A 26,526-nucleotide genomic window follows, 5' to 3' on the forward strand; every position below is an offset into this window, starting at 1 on the left:
CCAGCAGGGGCAGCAGTGAGTCAGTCCCCATAAACATGTTTACAGCCTGAAACACAAACTGTTTGGTCTCTGTGGATCATGTGACCAATTATATGGCTGCTGTGAGGTCACTGTACTAACAGGCCAATTTTGACTGGAAGTTACTGAGCTGCTGGCCTAAACACCGAGGGCATTTTCACACCTGTAGTTGGTTCACTCTGGCTTGAGTCCCGTGAACTCCAAGCGAACCAAAAATGCATCGCTACAAACCATGTGACCATGTTCAGTCTGCTCACTGGCCAGCAAAAGTAAATACAGGAGGAAGGTTCTGTGTACGGAGAATTATCCTTCATCTCAAGGCTAGCTGCTAGCCCACACTGAACTTTGCACATCTGTAGTTCACACGGGACGTTTTTCAGCTCTAAGGGGCGATCGTGGCTCAAGAGTTGGCCGTTCGTCTTGTAATCGGAAGGTTGCCTGTTCGAGCCCCGGCTCGGACAGTCTCGGTCGTTGTGTCCTTCACCCGTTGCCTACTGGTGGTGGTCAGAGGGCCCGGTGGCGCCAGTGTCCGGCAGCCTCGCCTCTGTCAGTGCGCCCCAGAGCGGCTGTGGCTACAACGTAGCTTGCCATCACCAGTGTGTGAATGGGTGGATGACTGAATGTGTAAAGCGCTTTGGGGTCCTTAGGGACTAAGTAAAGCGCTATACAAATACAGGCCATTTACCATTTCTAATGTCTAGCATGCACCTGGTTCAGATCGGTGCGAATCACATTCACACCTGTTTCACATACATCCTATGATTGTAGCACACACTAAATAAATCCTTCTGGTTTCAAATCTGCGGGCTGAGAATATGTAACAATGAACGACGGCAGGAAAGTACGCTGGATTTGTTTTGAACTGTTTTGACTTTTGCTGCCATGAACCAGGGCTCTGGAAATGGAAATGAGATCTGAATCTCAGTGAGATTTTACCTGGATAAATAAAAGATTCATAAACAGACAGGAGCATAACGTGGTGAGCACACACGTGACATGAAGCAGAAACAGATGAGTACGTACTAATGTAGAAGGTGCTGGGGGCGTGGTTTCCATCATATTCGAGACCCAGCAGGGTGGAGATCTTGGGGTCGTGTCTCAACCACAGGGCCACTCCCAGGATTACACCTCCGGTAAGCTGCAACACAGAACACGGCACATGTAGTCATCGACATTAAAGCTGTGGGATTAAACAAGTTTGTATGCATCCACACTGAAACACCAAAGTCACACAGCTGCACAAACCAAGGTGGAAGAGCAACAAGTTGAAGTTCTGTGAGATTCAATTCCTGCTTTTTTCAACAGAGTCTGGTGGACAGTAATGGCTTCACTTCCTGTCTGACTGCAGGTGAAGCACTAAAAGTTCTCAATACAGCATCCACTTAAACTCCAACTAATTCTTTCAGGTGTGTAAAATCCACAGTAGTCTACTCAGGGGGCGTGACCTACCGCCACCTGTTGTAGGTAAAACACAGACTGTAGATATGAGGCTCAAATAAGGCCACCTCAGAGAAACTGAACCATCAAAAACTGAAGTTGAACACATCTTCATTCAGCCCATCACCTTTGAGATTCTGGTGTACACTCCACCATCGGTCTGAGAAACAAGACCAAACATCTGCAACCGATCTGAACCGACACGTTCCCCCAGTCACATGGTCACATGGTTCCCCCAGTCAGAGGAAATCTCTGTGAGGGCCTGATAACAACAAGCCATCAGCGGCAGCAGCGGCACACGCTGCAACTGCTGCTGCCGCCTCAGAGGCAAAACACACGTTTGCCTCCGAGTACAGTCAGAGTAAGGAGGAAAGTTCAATGCCTGGTTTTCTTCCTGTATCCATGACAGTATGTTGGACTGATGTAATCTCCAAAATCATCAAAACAATATCAAATGTTCCTGTTGGTCTGATTTTTATAAACGCAGCTGTGGTCTAAAAGAGGAAAATAAGACCAATCTGAGGAAAGCTGTGAAGCTGAAAAATGACGCTCATCATTTCCATTTTAAACTCAAGCTTCACTGAAACCAAAACAACCCCCCATCCTCCTCCTCCTCCTCCTCCATTATCGAGGTCCATTCCAGCTCTACAGCATGCTGCTGCCTAGCAACCAGATCAACACCACAACACACACGCACTTGGAGCATGACTCAGGGAGGCTAAACGGTCTCTCGGAGCTGTTTCCTAAGAAGCACTTAACTCTTTACCCCCGACAGCCGACGGCAGTAACCCCACTCATACAACAAGACCAGTTTACATAATGGGTCAGCATCAGAAGTGAACGAGGGTGGTCTGAGGGTACGAGCACGCCGTCATTGCGGGGGCAGAGTTAAAGTGTTTTTATTTGTTTCAAACTCAAAAACCTGACAGACGTTTTTATGGGTTGTTTAAAATCGGCTGCGTCGGATGGGAGACGATATGGCGGTCGGATTCGTAACTTCATTTTTCTGCTGCTGTTCCTTTTCTGATGCTGATGTTCCTCATCTTTCACAACACGGGAGTGAAAATGTGCAGAACGTTCACATATTTACAGCCGTTTTTAGATGTTGAGCAGCTGTTTGAGTCATTCACTGTTTAGTGGAAACTGTCGGTGTGACGTTTGCAAAGACAGCAGACGCTCTGAATGTGGAAACAGTTACGGATATTGATGACAGTCACTGGACGCGCCCACCACATCCTCATCACAGTGTCACAAGTGCTTGTTGCTAGGTTACAAAAACTATCACTTCTGCATTTCTTTCCTTTTCCAAGTCTGACCCCCATCACTTATCTAGGAAGTCAGGGAGAAAACAAAAACATGTCCGCCAGAGATGCCAAACGTCTCTGAGGAAGCAGAGATCAGGTAAAGATAAACCGAAAACATGAGCAGGCTTCAGGTTTGAGACTGAACAGGATCCAGAAAGTCCTGCTCTGCTGACCGACGCGGCCTCTGACTGACAGGATAGAAGAAAAGCAGAATTCAAGCCACCGTGTTTGAGTCGATTTGGTTACGCAGCCTCGTCCAGAATAAACCAACAGAGCCCGACGGGAACCACGCCACGCGTAGGCCGGGTCGCCTCCACAGATTTAAAGCTGGATCAGGGTAACCCTTCAGCAGCCATGTTCACGTCTGCAAAGTTCTTCAGTCTGGTTAAAGTCCAGACTAGATCGTCACGCGTTCCCGTGAGGCTGACATGACGCACACCTGTCAAACTGATGATCTAACCCACCTGTCCTGATTGGAGGAACACAACCAGATTCTTGGCACGTTTACACAAAGCATTTTTATCCCAGTCAGGCTTTGAGTCCATGTGTCCATGTAAACACGGACTGTGTCATAAGTCCCGCCCCTTTTAAAGCGCAGCAGATTTCCAAAAATTGAACATTTATTAACGAGCAGAGCTGGGAGAGCACCGAGGACTCGGACTGTGCTCAGGACGTCTCTCTGCTCTTTCTTAAATTCTGACTCCTGCAGTCATTAGTTTAACCGACAGTCCAGCCTCTTGTTGCCAAGTAACCTTTTAAGGTGTTTACTACATTTGTCGTTTAAAAGTACGAACGCAGCTTGATACTCTTGGCGAGACGTGCGATCCTGGAGGAAACGACGGGGTGTTCCAGCGATCATCATGCAGAACGTGAGCTAAATGCACAATAATGTGGAGTCTCAAAGAGCTGGATGGGCTCAGAGGGAGCACACCGAGTGGACGTGTTTCACGGAGCGTGGCGGTGAGATGTGGACACCCTCCCACTGTGACTGCACCGAGCTTCAGCACTTTCAGGTTGACAGGGACGTGAATCCGAGCTAGGATGGAGGAAAGCGGCGTAATCCTGCGGCCGGGATGTTTAATGCGTCCGTATTGGTCGCTGATTGATTTCCTCATTGTAGCCGTTTGAATCAACACTGTGTGGATTCCTCCATCAGCTGACACAGAGCTCATCCTCTGACTGCAGCTGTGGTGGATGGATGTGGTCAATTAATGAATTCTGCCTTCATCACTTACTGGACAAACAGAAAATCATGAGCACACCTGCACTCGTCTTATATTTAAGCTCCTTTTTTTATTTATGTCTTCCTTTGCTGGGACATCAACTAGAGGACTTCCTTTGGACACAGTATACGATGAACCGTCATCTTCTACTGTTTGGACACATATTTCATAAACAGACAAAATTCACCTAATGCTCAACATTTCCTGGTAGTTGACCTCAAAGCTTTAAGGTCCCAGTCTCATGCTGTTTACGCAGGTTTAAGGCGATGAAGGTCAGCACAGCCTGGAGGAGTCATCCTCTCAGGGCAGACACACAACAGGGTTTAAACCAGCTCGACCAGGTGCTGGTGTGCACAGGGAAGTAATAAACGAGTTAATCACAGATTCGAAGGACGTGAACCATGATTATGGTACCTGGGATCATTTCAGGACAGGCTGAAGGTAGAAATTTACAGCTCGATGCTCAACAAGCACTAAAATCAAAAAAAGAATGCAAAAGTCACAGCTCAGTAAGCCGTTTGCTTCTTGCAGTGAGAGTCTCAGCAGCAGAAGAAACTCTTTCCTGTCACATGTACTTTCAAAAACAAGCTTTATCTGGCATCCTTGCTGCAGCCGCTCAGGCCTCACGTGCACTTTCACTGAGCAGAGCAGAAGGTAACGCCGCCTTCGCCTCTCTCTCTTTATCACACTACACAATTGTTTAGAGAAAAAACATTATTCTAATAGCAGATCGGAGGCTTTTATAAAATATATAATTTCAGCCAGTCCTGCTGAGACATTCCACTTCCTGTTGGTCCCATTGTGCAGACACTGGAACTCTGCCAGGAAAAACACTTCGTGGGACAGATAAAATGTTAGCTGCAAAGCACTGAATCAACCGTACTTCATAATAAATAAATGATCCGAGTCAGACTTCCTTCCAAAGATCAAAGTTTGCTTAAACAGATTCTTCCCGTTTGAAGCTCTGAAACAAGCAGATTTGGACTCTGTGAGCAGATAACGGTCGGTGGGCTCAGGTCACACAGAGATGCACCGAGCCAGACCCAGTTCAGACCTTATCGGTCTGCAGGTTACCGTTTAACGCAGGGAGGGCTGCATGTTGATTCTAAATTCAGTTCAACTTTATTTATACAGCATCAAAGCACAACAACAGTCGCATTAAGGTGCTTTATATTGTCAGCTAGACCCTACAGTAATATCACTAAGTGACGCGGCTGTTTCAGTATCACTGGAGCTCAACGAGCTGGAGGCGTGGCCTCATAGACGACACCTACACGATCACAAACACAGCCGGACTCTGAGCTCTTACCTGCAGCAGCTCCTCGAGGCTGACAGCAAACCAGATGAATATGGAAATGACCGACGGTTATTCATTTACATTTTAATTTGTATTTATGAGGTGATCTCGTTGATGTTATCACCGTTTACAGGTCTGCGGGTTAAAGTGTTCGCCTTAAACTTTACACTGGCTTTTTTTTAAAACTGCTTTATGTTTTTATTTCTGGAACTATTGCTCATTTACACAAACAGGCCTTCGCAGCAGCTGCAGAGCCACAATCAGGGCTCGCTAACACGCTAACATACATTTTTCTTCTTGCATACTTGCTCCACATTGCAAATAAGAGTAACACCATAATTACTTTAGTTGCATAATTCAGCAACACATGGAAAGGCAAAGCACCAAATATGCACTGCAGGGGAATCACATGTGGTGAAATGTGCTGAGAGACTCAGATTTGCAGGTGCATGCAGACGGTTTAAAGTGCGATGATGGCAGTGCAGCTCGTGGAACAGACTTCACTTATTCCAGCACCGAGTTACACCACCCAGACTCCACCCACCTGGTCAGACATGAACACTAACTGCTCCCGGCTGTTTCAGTATCAGCGCTGAACAAGCTGCGTGTCCACAGTGCGGTGGTTTACACGCCTCGATCCCACTGTGGCGAGGCCTTCATGGATAACACTTAGCAACATTTGTTTGGTTCTTTATTCGTTTCCTTAAACTTGTGTAGAAACCGATTCGTAGCTTTTCTTAAATGTCAAACGCCATCAGTGCTGAAGGATAATAAAAGGCAGTCACTGGCAAACCGTTACTGGTTTGGTGCTCTGGTCAGTTGGCCTGCTGGGATTATGAAATTGCTTGCCTGTGTTTATTTAATCCCATTACAGTTTAATCAAACCCAAAGTGACTCACAGCAGCTGCCGGAGGATCCTGATCCTCTTTGTTGTCCAAAAACATTTAAAGGCGTTAATGGGCCACAGAACCAAGCATCGTTTTGCTAATCACGTTTTTCCCCGTTAGGAGCGACGATTTAACACAAAATCAGGCGGGACTTGAGCTCGCCAGTGAAGACGATTCCAGTTTGAGACCAACCTGGGGAAAACAACGTTCATCGCTTTCAAACATGCTCTGGTTGCCTAGGTAACCCTCTAATGTTTTTATAAGTTCAACATTATTTATATAGCACCAATTAACAACATGACAGTGGGAAGGAAAAACGCCCTTTTAACGTTAAGAAACCTGCAGCAGAACCATGCTCAGGGAGGGGCGGGGCCATCTGAGAGACCAGTTGGGGGGGGGGCGCCCACTTTGCTTCCATTTTTTTCCACCCACAGTTGTCTGACATCATCGACTTTCTGTGGTCACTTCCTGTGTTGACGCAGCTCTACGATAATTCCCCAAACCTCTGTTCGGTCAACCAACCACACCTTGCACACAGGTACATCTTAGACCTCTGAAGGATCTGATCTATATCAGATATCATGATGTCATGTTACCTAGCAACCAGCTACCAAGGGACTAAAATGACCTGGCTTTAGATTTTATAAAAGCTTTGAGTTTTAATCTCATGTCATTAACATTTAATGAAACTTTCATCATTATTATTATTATTGTTGTTGTTATTGTTATGCACATATGCGATGGCAGCCCCCAAAGAACAGACTCAGCTCCCAGACCAAGCACTGCCACACGGGCATGTTCCAGTTTATTAGAATGTGTAAAAGCAGATGTGAGCGCCTTTAAGAGGACTGAGCAGACCAGATGTGCCAGACTGCTGTGACCGCGTCACCACACACAAAGGAAGCACGGCAGGTATCGCGATATTTAAGGAAGCCGGGTGTGGTTTGTGGTGTCATGGTGGGTGTCAGGAGAGGCTGACCCACACAGCTGCTCTCATATTTCAGGGGAATGCCGGGACCCGACGGGGGAGCTGTAAGAGGACGGGTCAGCTGGAAAGCTGCACAAGAAGAAGAAATCTTTTTATACCACGTTTTATACCACGCTGTGACTTCAGGATAACTGGATTCTTCATCACACACTTGATCTGCAGCTCCATCATAGCTGCTGTTCAGCTCGTAGCTCACAGGCAGGGAAAACACGGCTGCTCCGCCCAAGTCCTCGCACTTCAGCTCGAGTTTCCGTCCCACCGCTGTCTATTTCTGCCCGCCGCACAAGCGCGAGGCAGAATGTCGGGCATGCTGGGGGTGGATTGGTGGAAGGGTGGGGGTCGAGATATGTGGCTCCTTTCCAAACTACCCCCACCCCACATCCTGTTTTACACAGCAAGTCACGCCTTTAGACTTTGGTTTGACTGTTTTTATTGTTTTCATTTAGTTTCAGCGATGATCCAGATGTTTTCAGGCCGGGGTCGGATTATTTCCCACGTTTGTTCCTCACCGCCTTAAAAATAGTAACTGATGATTAAAAAAGGACATCAGAGTCATGATTAAACCCAGGAAAACCCACGGTTTAACTGTTTAATCCTTAAAAACTCTTTAAAGTTTGATCAATAAAGAAATAATCTTTACTTTTAATGACTAAGTTTAGTCAAAAGGGGAGAAAAGTGAAACTGGGACATCTTAAGAGGTCAAATACCTTCAAACTTAAAGCCCAGTTGGCTTCTTTTCCACGCTCTTCATGCTACCGTGACCTGGGTGACTGAGAACTGCACACACAAACTCAGACGTCACTTCTTTGATTTCACTCGTTTTTTAAGCAAAATGCCGTCCTGCTCATTCCCAGCTGCTGCGAGGTCAGCTTGCGAGGTCAGCTGCACTAACAGAGCGTCCAAGAACCTGAGGGAAAATCAAGCATTTCATTTGGAAGTTGCTCAGCACTAATTGGCAGGTATCTGTGCTAACTTAGCACGCCACCCGGTCATCCAAACAAGGTCGCTTCTGGCGCCTGAAAACATGGCAGCAAACAGAACGCTGAGGTCGAGTCCAGAAACGCCTGTCGGGCTGTCTCTTCAGTCCGGCTTCACGCGCTCGTATTTTCCTGCCTGTTTTTCCAATCAGTCTGTCCCACATTCCTCTGCTCCGGCTACACTTAGAAGGTCAAAGTTCAGGGTGCGCCGCTATGATGGAGTGATATGCCTCAGTGCTGTGCACACACTTTGTACGAGCAGCTGCGGCACTCGGTGAAAGTAAGAAGGTTTGGTAATGTGTGTGTGTCTGTAAATGCAGCGCTCTGACCATCTGCTGCACGCCTCCTCGCTCCCCGCGGACTGTAGTCTTACCGCCGCACGACGCGTTTAGGGCCCGACAGGACTGCAGGATATGAGGCTGCCGCTCATGCTCACGGGTGTGTAGTACTCTGAACGTTTGTGGGCTACGCTCTGATATTTCTGGGCAGCATTTGGCCGTTTTTCCACACGGAGACCTAAAAATGCAACCTCCCGCTAAACGAGCAATTATCTTCTCGAAGCTGTCGACTGCAACAAACACACGAGCAAAGATACCTGACCGACAAAACTGACTATTCACGAGAAAAATAACGATAAACCAGCAGCTGCTATGACGCTCACAGACCAAAATGGATAAAAGACTCATTGAAGCACAAAGAGAAACAACAGTTTTCTGGAGCAGGCAGGAAAAAACACGCCAAGCATCGATTCATGTGATATGATTCAGGTTTGATCGTTTCTACCTGAAAGTCTGAAGGTGTGAGAATTATTAACACAGCTGCTCGCCAGCCGCCGCCGTCGGTGGGTTTTAAAGAGGGCGTGGCAGACGCAAATAAAATGTGACTGTGAAGATAAGAGCTGCAGCAGGCTGATCAGCTGATCAGGACTTTAACAAAAAAACAACGAGTCAAACAGATTTGTGCTCGGCATGAGAACTTTTATTTCATGTGCACAAACAAAAGGAAACGGCCGGGTCGCCTTCGGACCATCATGCCGCTGCGCAGGCTGTGGGGTCGAGCTGATCCTTGACCTTTCCTCGTTCATTTTCTTTCTCAACGCTCTCGCTGTCTCTGCTTTACAGCGAGCCTCTGAGCCACGATGACAGAAACAGGCTTCAGCCAATAACACGTGTCTGATGAGAAGGCAGCGGGAGGATTTTACAGGTGAGCTGCTGGAAGCATCAGTAACAGAAACGGCCTTCTTCGCTCCATCACCGGCTCCCCGGCGCACAGCTGACTGCTTGGCTGTGGCCCTGTGAGTCGGGCCTTTCAGTCAGAAACAGGGGTTATTGTGGGCCGGACTCCAGACAGGATGACCCTGCATCATTCATCAACACCACCCCCACCATCGTCACCACCTGTGTTTTTACTCATTTCTTGCCAATTATATTCACAGTAGGGCTGGGCGATATGACCCAAAATTCATATCTCGATATTTTTTAGCTGGAAGGCAATATAAGATATATATCTCGATATATTTTTTTTTTTAAGCCATAAGGTAAGAACAAAAAGAGAGTTCTTAGTCAAAGCTGTGTCCCAGATGTCACACAGGCACTTTTATTAACATACAGCGTAGATGTACATGAAGACATTACTCAAAAATAAATGATCAGCATTTATTAAGTAATAATGCTCCATAAATAAAAGAAAACTATGTTGTTTTGTGCATAACAAAGAGCTCACAATTGTGCAGTCAAAATGTAAACTAACAGACGCTGAGCATAATAACAAAGACAGATTTCACAGCTGCTCTGTTCCCAACTTCTACTGCGTGACTGACAGCCTGGAGTTTGAAATCCGCTTCGTAACCATGTCTCTGAACAGGAGCCATTTATGATCCTTATACACACACAGTACGGTAATATTACGTTGAAGCACAGTACGTATCACTCCGCGAGGCTCCTCGGTAGCCGTAATGCTCCGACAATCCATCAAGCGGTGCAGCTCCGTAGCTTAGCAAAGTCAAACTAAAACATTTATTGACAGATTGCTGAGCGCTGTGTATCACATAAAATCGGGTCACGGTCATCAAGCACAACCAGAATTCATACAAAAGGCGCGCAGTCAACTTTTGAGAGAATGAAAGGATTTTAGGTCGTGCATGGCGTTAGCGTGGCTAGCTCGTTAGCGCGGTTAGCTCGTTAGCACATTGACGCCGTCCAGCCCCACGCACGGGGCGATCCGCGGTAACTCGTTAACGGAGATTTGCTGTGTCCATCTTGTCGCTGCCTGCAGGTGAAGCGATGGGGGAGGAGGGGGAGTTGTGTTCAGTGAAGGAGAGGCGAGGCAGAGTAACGTTGCATAGAGACAGAAGTGGACGAAAGAGAGGCAAACTTGCGGCTCCAGTATAATTATAACGTAACATAGACTATATCGATATAAACGATATTGTCACATCTTATATCTCGTATGAAAATATATCGATATTTTTAAAAACTCGATATATCGCCCAGCCCTAATTCACAGTCCGTGGAAATCCCCTTTAAACACATCTGTTAGAGTTCAGCCGCTGCATGGCGCTTGATAATTAGAGGAGCTGATAAGATAATGAAGCAGCCGCAAGCTTGGTTGAATATTTTCAGGCTTCTTCTCGTCCACATATGGACTGTTTATCGGACAAAACAGGAAATATGACATTTTCCAACATTTTCCTGGGGGAGACATTAAATCCAGAGCTCTAAGACTTCACTGTGTGTGTGTGTGTGTGTGTGTGTGTGTGTGTGTGTGTGTGTGTGTGTGTGTGTGGAAATGACGTTCAAACACACATTTTCATGCTTCGAGGTGACGACTGCACACGGAGAACTTCGGGGTAAGCCCGTCGTTTCAGGCGCTTCCATTGCAGGAGCACTTTAAAAGGCGCAGACTTCCTGTTAGCGCCGGAGCGTGGACGCGCCTGATGTGTGTGAGCGGTGGAAAGCCCACAGGCTGCTGAGCTGCAGCTGCTTCCTCAGCTTCACTCACACTAATCAGCACTTCCATGTAAAAGTTCACACATTTTTAACTTTGTGACTTCCTGAGAAGCACGTACAACATTTCCTGTGAGTTCTATTAAAGTGGCTGAAATCGAACCATACAGCAGACCCGAGCTAAACGTGGAGAATTATCCCAGCAGTCTGACACACAGCTGAGGCTTCAGTCACTTTATTCATTTATCAGACATTTCTTAAAGTATTGAAGCTGTGCTCGTCAAAGGGTAACTAAACGCCGCGTGCACTTCTAATGAGAACAAACATAAAACATGAGGTGGAGGTGGTGGGGGTCACGGGGTGATCATCTGGGGACTTTCACATCTGTACTGATTCCAGGACTCGACACGACATTTTTAAACAATAAAATCACATTTTTCTCTTAAAAAAATAAATAATTAAAAAACTTGCGCCTGCGGTCGCTGTCACAGAGTACTACTACTAGTACTATTAAAAATACTGTTACACTTTAATTGGGTAAGGTTACACACTTGCTCACATACGCGTTTGTTTACCGTAAACAGCTGATAAGAAAATAGATGTGTAAACATGTGAAAATAAACCTGTTTCTATGACAACAGCTTATCCAACGACCTAACCGACGGTGATGATGATGATAAAGTCGCTGATGTCTAACTAAAAGTTTATCGTCATCATGGATTCAAATTCTACATGCTGGCGAGACCCGTGCTAACATCAGCTGCAGGTCGGCCATCAGAGAAGTGTCAAACATAAGGTCCGGGGGCCAGAATTGGCCTGGCAAACACTGTAATTTGGCCCACTGGACAGCTGTGGTAAATGTGAAGGAGGGTTAAAGTTTGGACTTTTAACTGTACTTCATAATACAGATGACAGTGTCACAGATTTTCCTGCCGATAAAGTTTTAGAGCCTTCAGCACTCGACTGATGAGTCAAAGCACCTACGACAACGATCACCGTGGGATTGAGGTTTTGTTAAACGGCCTCACACAAACAGAGCCTGGCTGTGCTGAACCTGCTTCAGAGGTTGATGCTGTATTTGGAGAGTGGCTACCTGCCTGCTGATCATGTGGTTTTGGCACTAAGAGCGCCTCGGTCAGTTTTAGGAGATGTTTGATTTATTTCTGATTTAAAAACTCTTGCTTCTTGCTCTGGAGACGCTCCTGGTGGTGCTGGTCTATGGATGCGTACGGTGGGACGGCTCAGACTCCTCTATGGTGGCGTGTGGACTCCGCCCATGAAATGGTGCAGAGCCTCTGTTTGCTATGAAGGGTTGCTTCACTTTCACTTTTAGTAAGGATGTAAAACAGGGATCGTCTGACTTTCTGTTCAGCTTTCCAGGACTGCAGCTCGGAGCTCCTGGACTTTCCACAGAGCAGAGAAAAGAAACCAGGAGCAGCAGGAGGAGGAGGAGGAGATGACAAACTGCCCACAAATGTTTCCACCATCCATTACCCAACACAGGCTTTGACTCATCCAGTGGAAACCCCTCCACCCACCTACACACACACACACACACACACACACACAGACTCGGGTGGAGGATGTAATCCAAACAAAGCCCGCACACCGAACAGAGCAAACTTCCAGCTCTGACTTTCCTGCCACCCAAACCGAGCAGTGAACACCGCCCGCGGTCACACACCTGAGCTGTCCCCACCTGTGCACGTCGGCGCACAGCACCCACACTTTGCCTCGGAGGTACAATGTGGTTACGTAAGCGGAGCGCGCGCACGCCTCCCCCACGACTCCCGCGCTGACCGTGATTTCCCCACCGCGAGCCCCTGCTGCCGACAATGTGCGCGCGCGTACCGGAGCAGGCCTCGCGGTAAATGGGTTAAACCCGAGGGACGTGACGCTCATGTCCAGCAGCTCGGGGACACACACAGACACACACACGCACACGCACGCGAGCGCGCTCGTGCTCACCCAGAAGATGAAGTTGAAGAAGAAGAGCAGGTATTTGATGCATTTGGTGCAGCCTTCCACTCCCATGATGCTCTGGGACTCGGTCTGTTCGGCGCAGAGAGGCACAGCAGGAGGAAGAGGAGCAGCAGGAGAAGGACGGAGTGACGGTTACGGAGAGAGCTCAACACTGGAATGAAGCTCGCACACCGAGGCAACACCCAACCCCTCCCTCCTCCCTCCGCCTGGCAGCCAAACAGCGTCCAATCGGAGAGGAACAAAGCGCGGGCGCAGCCAATCAGAGCGCAGGGTGGTGCGAGCGAGCCAAACTAACCCATTGTGTTAATGAGTCGCAATTTAGTTACATTTTATTTACAAACACAGAAACAGACGGTACACACACCCTCCTGATTACGTCATCGCCGAAGGCTTTCTCTTTCTCACTCACTGGAGGGAGACGGGGGGTCACAGGGGCTCTCCCGGGGGAGTAAGGGGCTTTCAGGGGGACTGCGGGGGGGTTTACAGCTGAAGATAACAGAACAAAAAGTAATCAAACGAAACCAAAAGCATTTCTTAAAATATTCGATTATTTCTGCCTCATTTATGTTCATGTTCATGTTTCCTCTCTTTCTCTTTATCCAAATTTATCTGTAAACACATTTAAAACAACAGCACTAACCAAAGAGCTGCACATGAATCACAGGGTTACACAATATAGCACACACACACACACACACACACACACACGAGATAATGCAGCAGCCTGAATACTGAAACTCTCACTCTGGGCCGAAAGCCCAAAAAGGCTAACATGGCTGTAAACACAGGCGAACGCCGGGATTCAGAGGTCATGGAGCCAACCACATTAAAGGATTTAAACACACGCACACACATACACATATATAGATCCATATATATGTATATGGGTTGTTTTTTGTTACGTTCTAAAAAATAACCCGCGATAACTGAAATCCGCGAAGTAGCCAACTTTATTTTTTACAATTATTATAGATGTTTTAAGGCTGTAAAACCCGTCACTACACACTTTATACACTTTTCTCAGACAGGCATGAACATTTTCACACTTTTCTCTCTTGTTTATACGCTCAAAGTTCAAACCTTCGTAAAAAAACAAGTCCAGTATTAAAGAATGAAACCAAAGGCGCCCGCAGGTGACGACGTTTCGTCGACATTGTTGTGTTTGTTGGGGAGGAAACTTACAAACATACAGTACAGCACTGCAGAGTCACACTGCTAGCGATGAAGATTTATGTAAATTTGACAAACTGGACGCATTCTGTACTGTACAGGAGACACGGCACGAGATTGATTGACAATGGTCTACAGCCAATCAGGACGCAGAACACAATGCGCTGTAGAAAAAAAGAAAAAAAAAGCATGCAAAATTGCACAAAAAAAATCAGCGAAACAGCGAGGCCGCGAAAGATAACCACGATATAGCGAGGCACCGCTGTGTGTATATATGTGTGTGATACAACCACGTTCTACTGTTGTTGTGACTTCTGTCTGAGAAATCTCTTTACATTTGAAATGTTCATTCCTGATTTATTTTGTCTTTTACTTCCTCTGTTTGTCTCCTTGTTTCTGGATTTTGTTTTTTTGGTTCTACCTGTTGAATTTTTGCTGTCAGCCTAATGAAGGCTTATTTTTCTTACTTTGTCTGGCTAGTGTCCTGTTTTGTGTCCTCTCGTCGTTCCCTACAGACACTGAGACCACGAAGTGCTTCAAAACAAGTAAAAGGATTTCGAGTCATTGACGTGACAGTGTGAGAGGTCTGACTCAGCCCTGAACCTGCCCATATGCGTCACAGTGGCCCAGTCTGCTGGATATGACAGCATGCATCAGTTTGTCTCTGATGACTGAAAAGCACATTTAGTGGCAGTTCCCACACGAGCAACTTGAAATGTGAGTCAAACATTATTCCCAGGTTCCGGCTGGAAGGTTTGGAGTCCAGGGGGATTTCCTCCTCGCTCCCTGAGCTTTAGCTTTCAGTTTCATGTTGATTGAGCTCTACGGGGTTTTGTCACATCCACATGTGCGTATCTAAAATACACCCACTGTGGATTTCAGGTTTGTGCGGTTCATGTACAAAGTGATGTGAGCTCTGAAAGTGTAAAGAGTGTTTTTCATGATTGTTTACAAAAATGAGTCACATGCTGGGCCCGGATGATGCTCCAGATCCTGCACATGCACAGAAGTGGTGAAAATGACACAATCTGCAGTTCTTCTTGCACACGTGGCTTCAAAAATGGCTCCATGTCACCACCTGCAAACTTCCAGTAAAGCAGCTCTGGCTCTGTCGTTAATGCACATGTATGAAATGTACAGAAAAGCCGCCGTTTGTTTTCCAGCTGTTTTTCTTTAACACACTGACTCCATATTTGTTCCTTGTCATCCAAGCACCTGCGTGGTGAAGTCGGGGTTTTCCTACGACACCTGAAGATGTTAAAATGAATGTCTGGTAAGAGTCAGAGCAGAGACATCTGCTCACCAGCACCAAGTCACAATCATGGCTCCTCCTACTGGCCACAGGAAATCAACAATATGTGATAAACTTTATCTGATCTCCAACATCACCTCATGAGCACAGGAAGTGATTTGTTTGTGCAACAGCTAATAGTCAATAGAGCGTCTCGAGATGCTCCAGGAGAGACGAGCGTCTGATAAACTGAAGCTGTCGGCATGTTTGGGCTCTTGCACGTGACGCAGCAGTTTGTTCAGACAGGTGGTGTGTTGCTCTTCAGGCGCTGGAGGTAGTCCCACCCCCCTTCATGCTTTGGGTGGACGAGGAACGCTGTAGCCAATCAGCTTCCAGCTGTGGGTTTGTAAGCAGCTGTTTGCAGTCACACTGGGGGACTTTGTCCTGGACTCTGCTGTGTTGTTGGAGTCACTGGCTTGTCATTTTTCTGCTGTTGACAGAGACTCAGAGATGACCTCTGACCTTTGGTTTGTGAGCAGTGTGTGTGTGTGTGTGTGTGAAGCCTTGTTCTGAGTCTAAATTTAAACTCAGAGTTTTCTGTTCCTGTTATTTCAGTCGACTCTGATCACAAAGCTGTCAATGAATCACCATGGCGACCAATAAATACAGAGCAGAGACATTTTTAGCAAGGCCAGAATTATGAATACTGGTCGGTTCAGAATAAATCCTCCGTGATCACTTCCTCTGTCCTGTCATTGATCACTGATCGATTAGAAAGTCACTTGTGTTTTATGTCACAAATGTTTCATGTTCATGTAAACTCTGATACGAGCTGTGAGATTCACAGGATGTGAAACAGAGAGTCAGACGGGAGGAGAGGGGAGGGGTCAGCCACCTGCCAGGTGAGGTTTCGTCTCAGGGTTAGCAAACTCAGAGATCCAGTAAATCCTGAAGTTCTCCTGAGAAATGACTGAAATGCTGAAGAGCTTCGCCTCCTCATGTCATTTAGTTTTCCTCCTTGGTCCATAACTTCAGGTATCAGGATGATACCTGAAGTATCATCACGGTGAAGCACGGTGGATAAACTGTGCAGGATGTGGATGTGATGATATTTGAACAGATAATATTCATTCTTGACTTAAATACTCAGTGATTCCTAACAACAAGCACGGCTCTCATATGAGGTCCTAACGATTAAAGCCACAACTTGATGTCAACCATTTTCTCTCACTGCTGTTTAAATTAGACTCTTTGCTGAATAGTACGAGCACTAACAGTCCAGCTTCTCTGAACACTGGAACTTGTATACAAACTTCAGTTTTTTCTTTCTCCCTCCACCAAAGATCCACCAATCAGCTCGGGACGTGCAGCGCTGTGTTAGCCTCCTTTCAGGCTCCTGGCAGCTCTCACTGCTGATTTTAAGGGCTCTTTGTGGACTCTGTCCTTCGACATGTGAGCTCACGGTCACCTATGAGCTCGGAGAGCAGAACATCACAGTCAGTGACAGGACTTTAAATGATTGGTCAGTGTTTGCTGTTAGTGTGAAGCATCCTTCCAGTTTGCACCGGTGCTTTATGGCAGGTCTGATTATACATACAGAGAAGTATTTTAACTGTGAAATATCTGAAGTGGTGTACAGGCCACATTTAAAAGTTTGGTATCAAACTTTCAGTCAAGCGTGAGGTGAAACATGTTTTTAAAATATAACCTTAGGCTGTTTTTTGCAGGACCACCCTAATAAGGTTTCATATAAGAAAAGAACTACATGACACAAAACCATTACTCATTATCAGAAGCACAAAGTTTCTAATAATACCTTTCTGAGCCCAAACCCAGCTGCTCTAAACGCTTTCTATTCTTCGACCTGTCTGATGTCACAGAGGAAATAGGAGCCACACCCACCCGCCGTTCAAACCTTTTGGTTGTGAGAAGCAGCCAATCAGAAATGTATCTTAAAGGGGGAGGAGCTAAAGGGATGAGCTGAGGAGTCGCAGGAGGCCCAGCAGGTAAAGAAGGATTATTTTGAACTGTGAATCATGCAAAGCTGCTCTGGGAGAGAGAGTCCAGGAATAAAAAGATGGAGCTGGAGATGAGCGGAGGTATTTAACCGGGGCTCCCCACTGACATCTGCTCCCAGTCACAAGCTGAAGGTTCCAGCTCAGTGACAATACATCTGTGAGCTATTTTTAACCAGTGAAGTACTTTTATGGTGCTGCTGGTACTCAGTTGTAGATACTGGTGGGGTGGCTGAGTGGCGCCCTCTGCTGGTGTGAAGCATTCACAACTAAATGCTGCTCTTTGCACACCCAGCAACACTTTGTTGCTTTAAAAGTTGTTGTGATGCCTCGTGTAGGTGTGTGCAGCTGATCTAATGGACACAGGTGCTGTGTTGCATTAAATGCTGCAGTAACTGAGCAGCAGCACAAACAGAACCAGGATCAGATCACTGCAGAACTCTCACACACGATTATGTGTATTTTATAGATCATCACACAAATTCACATGATTACAGACAGATTATCACGGCACATGTGCCGCATTTTTACAGCTCAGCCTACAAACAATAACTGTGTCCTAGCGAATGTTTCAGGAGGCCCCTCCCCCCTCAGGAGGAGGTGTCGGTTTTGTTGCAGCAGCAGTAGATTCAGAGCAGAAGCAGAGACATAGAAGCAGTGTTCGGCTGTCAGCGGCTTTACTTTGAGATGCGTTCGGCAGCACCTCTTTACACGCTCTGCAGTTTTTTGCTGAGTCGGTTCAGAGCGTCTTCGACGATGTCCAGCTCGTGCCGGATGTCCTTCACCATGCTGTTGATATTGTTGGTGTCCTCTAGAACGTCCACGCTCTGAGTGTAGGGGTCGTAGCGTATCGTGAAGGGACGTCGAAGGGTCTTGGCAAACTCCCTGCAGACACAGCACACACTTTACATCCTCAGCTGAAGCTCCCACATCAGCTCAGAGCCAAAATCCCTCAGAGATGCGTCGCAGCCGAGGCTCAACGAGCTTTCTGCATAAAACACACCCTGCCTGCTACCAAAGATCCAAGACAGCGGTAATTAATCTATATGAGTCTCTGCCACTCATGTGAACATCCCGCCAAGAGGTTTCAAGACTTTAAACTGCGATTTTAAACTTCATGCTCTGCGCTGTGATACGGCCTGCCCACAAGCATTGTTTTCAAGCCTGAATCCCAACAGCAGCACAGGGACACACAGGGTCAGGGTTCACGGTGCATCTTACACATCATGCGGGGAAAACTTGCAGCTCACCTCATTTTGTTCTTGGCTTCCTCAAAACTGTCGGCCACATAGTAAACCTGCTGAAACGTGGTGATCATGCACTCCTGGTTGCAGGTCACCGTGGGGTCAAAAGGAAGGATGTTGGCGCAGCTGGACAAAGCGTGCTAGGAGGACAGACAGACACGTGCACAGATGTTTTAGATAAAGTCCAAACTTACTGGAACCTGCTGGGTCAGGTAACTAGCTTAGCAACGCTTGGTGTTAGACTGGATCAGCTGGAGGGACGCTCTGTGCTGCTTCTACCAAAAACCAAACACTGAGAGCGAGTCGTGAGTGCAGTGAAGTAAAATCTGCACATGTTGAAGTTTTAAGCATCAAAACCTGAAAGTACTCAAGTAAAATACAAGTACACAAAAATGGGAGGAGTTTTAAGATGGTGTTTTTACGCCATGTGGATTTTTTTAACCACTCAGTGGGTTTAAGAAAACACAAAAATCACTAATAATCTGTGTTGTTTAAAAATCATCATATTTCTGAGCCGAGAAAATGAAAGACAACATGAAGACAATAAGAGCAGCAGATGAATGTGCAGTGTGGAGGTCAGAGGTCACCTGGAGTTCACTGGCAGAGGAGAGGAGCCCTGCGCCGTACGCCCTCAGCCTGCCGTCCTGCTTACAGAGGCCAAACTCCACAGTGAAGAAGTAACACTGAAACACACAGGAGGACACCGACGTCAGCTCAGAGCGCCACTGCACGCGCTCAGTCAGCAGCGCTCATCTGTCTGTTTGGTGGATTAAAGCCTGGTGTGGATGAAACTGACTGTCTGTGGGCAGGTGAGGGAAACCAGCTCTCTGCTGCTGAACCTTATCTCACTAAAAAACACCTGAAATCATCTTTAAATTGATTTTTTGGGGTTAAATGAGCTTCAACCCAAACCTGAGGTCTAACCCCACCATGACCCGCTAGTCTGCAGACATACAGTTTTTATAGCTGCTGGTTTCATCTGCCTTCTTGTTTTTCACATTTCTTTCCAGTATTTATATTTACTGAATCCTTCTTCATGTTGAACTCAGCAGCATCACATTAGCCCTAACTCAGCATGCTGTATACATGAATACTGACAATAAACAGTTTTGAGTCTTGATTGTATTTATTTATTCTTATTCTTTTCTATTCAGTACTGTTGTTCTTATTCTTAGTTTATCATATTTCTGTATATTTGTTTATGTGATTTTTTTCATTTTATTTTTACAGTTTGCACCTTCGATCCAGGAGGATGATATTTCGTCCCACTGTATGCTTGAGTGTATACTGTTGGGTTGACAATAAAACTCGACTTGATTCAAAGACTCGTCACTGACGATGACCTTGGTGGGTTAAAGCTACCCGGATAAAAAACCAGGTGGAAGTACAGAGGACAAAGGTCCCCCAGTGAGGCGGACGTTCACCCCGGGGCGAGCGCACACTGAGAATCACTCAAAGTCACCTAAACAAACTTTTCACATGAATATTTTGAACCTGAAGGTTTGGAAGGAAGAATTTTGTAAATGCTTCAGCTGCTGAACAGCACTGCTTATTATGAGGAACTCTGAATATACTGTAAGTAAGAATGGCTGTGATTGGCTCGTTCCTCACTAATGAGAAGCCTGATGGTGTCACCTGGTGGTGGAGATGTGGAAATGCAGCAGAGGTTTGGCGCAGGAGCTCAGCAGGTGATTAACGGGACAGGTAACCACGTACATGCACCTCTATAAGCACAGCAGGCTCTACCTGTAAGATATGTACACTTTGTACTTCCTGTGTAAAGCAGCTGATCAATAACTCTCAGTGAACAGCATCGCAACACATGCGCTATCAGGGCCAGCCAATGACACGCTGCCACAGCTGTGATGTCAGATAAACAGGCGTGTTTCTGTGAGGATTGCCTGCTACTCAGGACGTCGATTCTTACAGGAAGAGGAAGAGGAGACCCTGAGACTGACTGAGGCTGAGTGCTTGGGCACTACAGCACCTAATCCAGGTGTCCTTCACCTTTATGTGTCAGTCAGTGGTCTGTTTCACTCCTATTGGTAGTTGCCTTAATATTTAGACAAGTTCAACTCAGGACACGCCCACTTCGCAACACTAACGGCATGTTTTCATTGAGAAATTCGATTATTATTGAAGCTTAAATGTTATTATTTGCCTTTAAAGCCTCCATATTTTGCCTCCAGCTCACTGAGGTCATCAGCCCAACCTCTCACCTGCTACTGCTGCCTGAGTCTTCCTGTCCGCATAAGAAGAACTGAGATCAGATTTAAGGACCTATTTTTGTCATGTCTGGGGTCCCTCATGGTTTCCTTTGCACTGTGTCTGTAAGACTGTGAGAACTTTGTTAACCCTTTGTGACGTTTGCTGTTTGGTGTTTGGGTTCTTGGTTTGCAGATACGTGTCCATGTAAAGCACTTTGGTTCAACTTCTGTGCTTTTAAAATGTTTTATGTAATAAAACTGACTTGACAGCCTTATGAGCCAATCCCTTCATATGTGGGGGGAGCCATGTTGTTCCCGCCTCATCCAGGTGTATTTAGGGTGAGTCGGCGCTGCAGCACTCACTGTGGCCAGTTTGTTTACATCATCATCTGAAGCGCCGAGAGACGCCAAACCGAGCTCCTGAGAGAACTGAGCGAAGCTGGGCTCGGCGAGCAGAGGCACGTGACCCAGCAGCTCATGGCATGTGTCTCTGCAACACACACGCACGCACGCACACGCGCACGCACACACGCGCACACGCACACACACACGCACGCACACAAGCACGCACGCACGCACGCACACACACAGACACACAGACACACACGCACACACGCGCACACGCGCACACGCACACACACACACACACACACACACACACGCACGCACACAAGCACACGCACGCACACACGCACACACACACACACACACACACACAAAGTTTTAGAAATATGAACACAATAAAGAAAGACAGTAGAACTGACTGTTATAGTGTGTATATGTGTGTGTGTGCACTCACGGTTCAGGTGTGTACAGAGGCTCTGAGCTGTGGCGGACATACTGAGTGCAGTGAAAGACTCTGAAGGCCAGGCCTGCCAGGAAGTCTCGGGGGGAGAGGTAACCGGCAACGGGCCTGATGATGAAGCCTGAGCGCTCTGCTCAAACACACACACACACACACACACACTGTCCATCTTAATCTTTAATCTAAACAGCGACCAAAAGATGACCAGATAACCAAAAATAAGAAAGCCAGAACTGAAGAGGAGTAAGATTAGACAAAGACTCAGGCACCGGGATGAGGGATAAAAAGGCCTGGAGGATACTGAGGATGGGAGAAAATAACAAAGGATGGAAGTAAAAACACAGAAAGGTAACATGGACTTAACTGTCAAAATAAAACAGAGGCACAAAAAACAACCCACACAGAAAACAGGAAGGACGCAGGTAGTGGGGTTAGTGGGGTTACCATGACAGCTGCAGTTCGTGTACCGTCCAGCAGAGGCAGCAGTGAGTCAGTCCCCATAGACTCCCATGTTAAAACTTTCCAGCAGAAATAACCATGTTTACAGCCTGATACACAAACTGATTGGTCTCTGTAGATAATTCCCCCCTTGATAACAACATGCATTATTGGGGGCGTGGCCTCTTTGACTGACAGGTGGGTGACACAGGTGGCTGTAGCTGCTAGCTGTCTGCTAACTGGACCTCTGCACCGTGTTTGTGCTGTTGGAGCATTTTAATGACATCATGTGACCAATAACATGGCTGCTGTGAGGTCACTGCACTGACAGACCGTCGGGGAAGGCGGAGCTCCAGTTCTGGTGCACAGTGAACTTTGAGGACTTTATTTGGATGTTACTGAGCACTGACTGGCAGGTATCTCTGTGTGTGTGATGCTTCCATACTGTGCTATGCAATACATGGAGCTAGCAGCATTAGCTGATAATATGGTGACCTCTGGCTCCAAAACAATCAAACTGGTTTTGCCCATCATGTGCGAAACCTGAAAAGGTGCCTGAAAGCTGCAGTGGGAAACATCGGTGTCACTCTCCTTGTTTTTGGCTCAGATATTCAGCAGCTTCCAAACATCTGCCTGCGTTTGACGGTCAGACATGGGCAGTAACGTGTTACAAGTAACATGTTACTGTAATCCGATTACTTTTTTCAAGTAACAAGTAAAGTAAGGGATTACTATTGCAAAAACGTAATTAGATTACGGTTACTTTCCCGTACGCACGCTGCATTATTGCATTACTAAACCTTGATTTTGTTTGCGAGAGTGTCTCATGACAATGATGTAAGTTTGTGCGTCATTCATGGTAACAGACGTGTGCAGATCAACACCGGATAATATGGAGTGCGGGAGAGAGTACGACCGTGCAGTGTTTAAAGCGTGGAAGTACTCACATTACTTTGAGTTTGATTCCATAAAAGTAACCAAGCCTTAGCGTCCACTGTACACTCTGGGTGAGAAGAAACCTTCTTTTTACAGCGAAACCCCCTAAACTTCTGAGCGAGCAGCGAGCGCGCTGCCACGGGAATGTGACATTCACAGAGAAACCCCCGGATCCCCCCACTGACATGACCGCTGTGGGCAAACCTCCACCCGCTCCACTCCTGCTAAACAGCTGACAATAGATTTAAGAGCCACAGGACTCATTGCTGCTGAGTTTTTGATTTTATTTATTTTCTGCTGTGTTTTACTTGCATCTATTTGAAAGAGTGTAAACACAAAACATGATTTTATTTTATATGCTGGAATATGCAGAAAACAGGTTTAAATGTTAACGAGTCAGAGAATGTTGCATATAATTTAATTTTTGCTTGATGCATAAAGTAAAAAGATTCAAACTAATAAAACAAGTTTTAAAAAGAGACTTTTTCATTGGATTCAGTTTTACATGATGGATTATGAAGAAAAAGTAGAATTGGGCTGAAAGGTCGCTTTATTACCTATACAGGGTGTTTATAATGTTTTTTAAAAGTAACTAAGTAACTAATTACTTTTGAAAATAAGTAATCAGTAAGGTAACAGGATTACTTTCTGGAGAAGTAATCAGTGATTAGTTACTGATTACGTTTTTCAAGTAACGACCAACACTGTTGATGGTTACCTTTAAGGAAGTGCGAGACGTCCTCCAGCTGGGGGATGTTGTCCTCGCTGTATTTGCAGTACTTGGTCAGCAGTGGGAGGTTCTTCAGGTACTCCCTGCAGGCGTGGCTCGGGTACAGCTTGTGGAGCTCCCGGAACACCACGCCCCAGGTACGCACCTCCTCTGCAGTGTAGTCCACACGAGGGATGGGCTCACCGCTGTGAGAGACAGAGTTAAAGGATGAAAGCCCTTCTAGGTTTTTATTATTAACTTCATTAATGAAGAAATCCATAAGAGGAACTCACTGTTTGTAGTTTATAGCTAAATCAGAAAAATATTGTCTTCTTTTTCTGTATATGTTGTCCTTAAATCCCTGCAGGAACAGCAAAACCTCAGTCGGTTACTGAGTTCACACTTCATTTCAGAGCTCTGTCCGACGACCCACATACCGGATGATCTGCATCAAGTTCAGAGCCATACATCAAAACCCTGTTTGCACACAAGTCCAAGTCAGAGATCTTCTTGGGGAACCACGGCACACCGAGCACATCTGAAACACAGTCAACACACGCAGACCTGTGAAATAACTCATTTCTATCACAGCTTCTGTTTAGTCAAAGTACGACAAGGTGTACCGTCCTCGGGTAGAGCGGAGCTGTCGAATGGCGAGATCTCCACGATGTCCGTGTGCTTCCTGAGCAGCTCGGTGAGCTCCTTGAACTGCTCGTGGTCTGTGTCGCAGTCCACAAAGATCTCAAAGTCTGAATTCCTTCGTTTGGACTTACGGGACTCGATGTGAATGAGGTTGACGTGTTTTTCCTGTGCGCGTGCACACACACACACACACACCCAAAGAAAATGCTGTAAATGCTTCCGATCAAATTCAAATTCCTGGCCAGTCACACACATCCTCAGAAAACACCATATCTGTGTCAACATAAAGAAAATGAAACCTCACCTGGAAAAGTTTCAGTGCCTTTATAAAACCACCGACTTCGTTTTTCAGAGTGAATATGATGGTTGTCGACCCTCTCCCAAAGCTGCTGGAGACGGTCCTGTTGTCCAAAGACCTTCCTCTGCGAAGCTCCTTTCCTTCTGACTTCCTGGCGTACATGCTTCTCTGGATTTCAGCGACACAAATATGAAATTTATAATGATGGTTCAGTAAACTTGTTTTTGCACTGGCTGCATCAGAGAGTCGTCTGGTAGGAGTAAGACGTAAAGGTTGAGACAGGATGAGTTTCCAGCTGTTCTGTCGCTCTGCACGGCGGCTGCTGCGTTTATGAAGCTGCAGCAGAGGGGAGGGCGCTCCAGAGAGGAATATTCATCAGGAGGAAGATCAGCATAATGCCACATACATCACAACACACGGCGCTTTGACACGTCACCACCTGATCACTTATTGTAGAGTCAAACACACGTGATGATAAAGTGTTACTGTAACTGTCCTTTAAAATACACGAACACGTGAACTTTACAGTAACTGTGAACGACTTACTGTTAGCTTCATGCCAATAATTTACTGTACAGCAACATGTTTATAGTACTGTGTACTGTTTATGTACAATGAATTAGATATTTACTGTATTTATGACACATTTTCATTTACACTGTTTCAGGATTAACATCCTTTATTAGTTATAACAATAGAAGTGTATGACTGTAATATCATTTCCCAGGTTATACGTGGAAGGTTTCTGAATTCATTGTGTAATTTTCAGTACCTGAAACATGCACACGTTTCTAAATCAAACTGAAATGTAGTTACAGTAGAACAGTTTTAATAGAGAGAGGGAACAAATTATGTTGCAAGTATTTGAATTAATGAGTATCCAACATGTTAAAGTTATAGGCTGTATCATAAAGGATAGCAAACTTTCCTTTCTTTCACTGAACTCACAGAAATCATTTTGAGCTGCAGGTGTCGGTTCCTGCTGTTCTCTCTTCTATTACATATGAAGACAGTTAAACCCTAAATTCTGGAAATGTGGGAATGAAGAGATTCCTGTTTGTCTGTTTGCTGACTGTATTTTTATGCAGTGATTAGCCACTGGACAAAATAAAAGAATTATTTATAAGACAGAAAACACACACAAAATATGCTTTAAGTGACAAATACTTTAAAGAACAGAGTATTATCAGTATTCTGACCTCCTGTCGTGGACTCTAGTTACACAGTACTCTCGGGTGCAGACAGCTGTAAGGTGAATCTGGAGACACTGTTGAGTCATTTTAAAGAAACTTCTGGTTATGAATACAGAAATTATATTTACAGTTCTAATTTTTGAAAGTTTACCATCATTTTTTTGTTCAGTCCTGTTTTAATATTAATTTTTTGACATATTCAGCAGGTTATTTTTGGATCTTTCAGCAGGTAAATGGACTGATTGTTATATAGCACTTCCCTCTGTCCCAGAGTACTCAAAGCGCTCTATACAACATGTCACATTCACCTTCTGATTTTAAGTGCTTACTAATGTTCACACACATTCATACTCTGATGGATGCATTGGAGAGCAACTTAGGGTTAGTATCTTGCCCAAAGGCATGCAGACCAGGCGGAGTGCCAGGGATCGAACTCTACCTCCCGAGCTACAGCGGCTAGTATACTCTGTAATACAGACAACATTCCAAATAGTCACGTGTAACTACAGTGTAAGGAGGGGAACACTGTTTGTCCAGAGCTATAAAATATAAAACTGTATCAGTCTCCAAAAGTTGAAT

At 45.8% G+C, this 26,526-nt stretch overlaps 2 protein-coding genes and 1 long non-coding RNA gene across 3 annotated transcripts in view; all 3 read right to left on the reverse strand.

Annotated features, from left to right (window-relative positions):
• Positions 1-13,239, reverse strand: part of LOC100696046 (CD81 antigen) — a 33,897-nt gene extending 20,658 nt beyond the window's left edge. Inside the window, exons 1-2 of the mRNA XM_003437605.5 lie at positions 13,045-13,239; positions 1,042-1,156 (exon numbers count right to left, since the gene is read on the reverse strand). Of these exons, the coding sequence (XP_003437653.1) occupies positions 1,042-1,156; positions 13,045-13,110 (181 nt within the window). The 5' untranslated portion in view covers positions 13,111-13,239. The remainder of the gene's footprint in view (positions 1-1,041; positions 1,157-13,044) is intronic.
• On the reverse strand, positions 6,943-9,616 carry LOC102081908 (uncharacterized). The gene is made up of 2 exons (XR_265707.4): positions 7,862-9,616; positions 6,943-7,680 (listed from the first exon to the last, which is right to left on the reverse strand). It is a non-coding gene; the product is annotated as an uncharacterized LOC102081908 (long non-coding RNA).
• Positions 13,240-17,907: 4,668 nt separating the features above from the next.
• Positions 17,908-25,031, reverse strand: LOC100696141 (tryptophan 5-hydroxylase 1). Its single transcript, XM_003437520.5, has 10 exons — positions 24,761-25,031; positions 24,438-24,621; positions 24,252-24,352; positions 24,108-24,175; positions 23,824-24,020; positions 21,726-21,861; positions 21,290-21,416; positions 19,307-19,402; positions 18,726-18,859; positions 17,908-18,360 (listed from the first exon to the last, which is right to left on the reverse strand). The coding sequence occupies exons 1-10, from the start codon at positions 24,914-24,916 to the stop codon at positions 18,183-18,185; spliced, it is 1,377 nt and encodes a 458-aa protein (XP_003437568.1). The 5' UTR covers positions 24,917-25,031; the 3' UTR covers positions 17,908-18,182.
• Between the last annotated feature and the right edge of the window lie 1,495 nt (positions 25,032-26,526).

This window comes from Oreochromis niloticus, linkage group LG1 (assembly GCF_001858045.2).
Source record: "Oreochromis niloticus isolate F11D_XX linkage group LG1, O_niloticus_UMD_NMBU, whole genome shotgun sequence".
Classification (NCBI taxonomy): Eukaryota; Metazoa; Chordata; class Actinopteri; order Cichliformes; family Cichlidae; genus Oreochromis; species Oreochromis niloticus.

Bases quoted from the DNA above. Each gene is read 5' to 3' on its own strand.
- LOC100696141 (XM_003437520.5), bottom strand. From the start codon at position 24,916: ATGTACGCCAGGAAGTCAGAAGGAAAGGAGCTTCGCAGAGGAAGGTCT. The intron at 24,176-24,251 runs GTATGTGGGTCG...CTGTTCCTGCAG, and splicing joins AACTTGATGCAGATCATCCG to GGATTTAAGGACAACATATA. The intron at 24,021-24,107 runs GTGAGTTCCTCT...TGTCTCTCACAG, and splicing joins TTAGCTATAAACTACAAACA to CGGTGAGCCCATCCCTCGTG.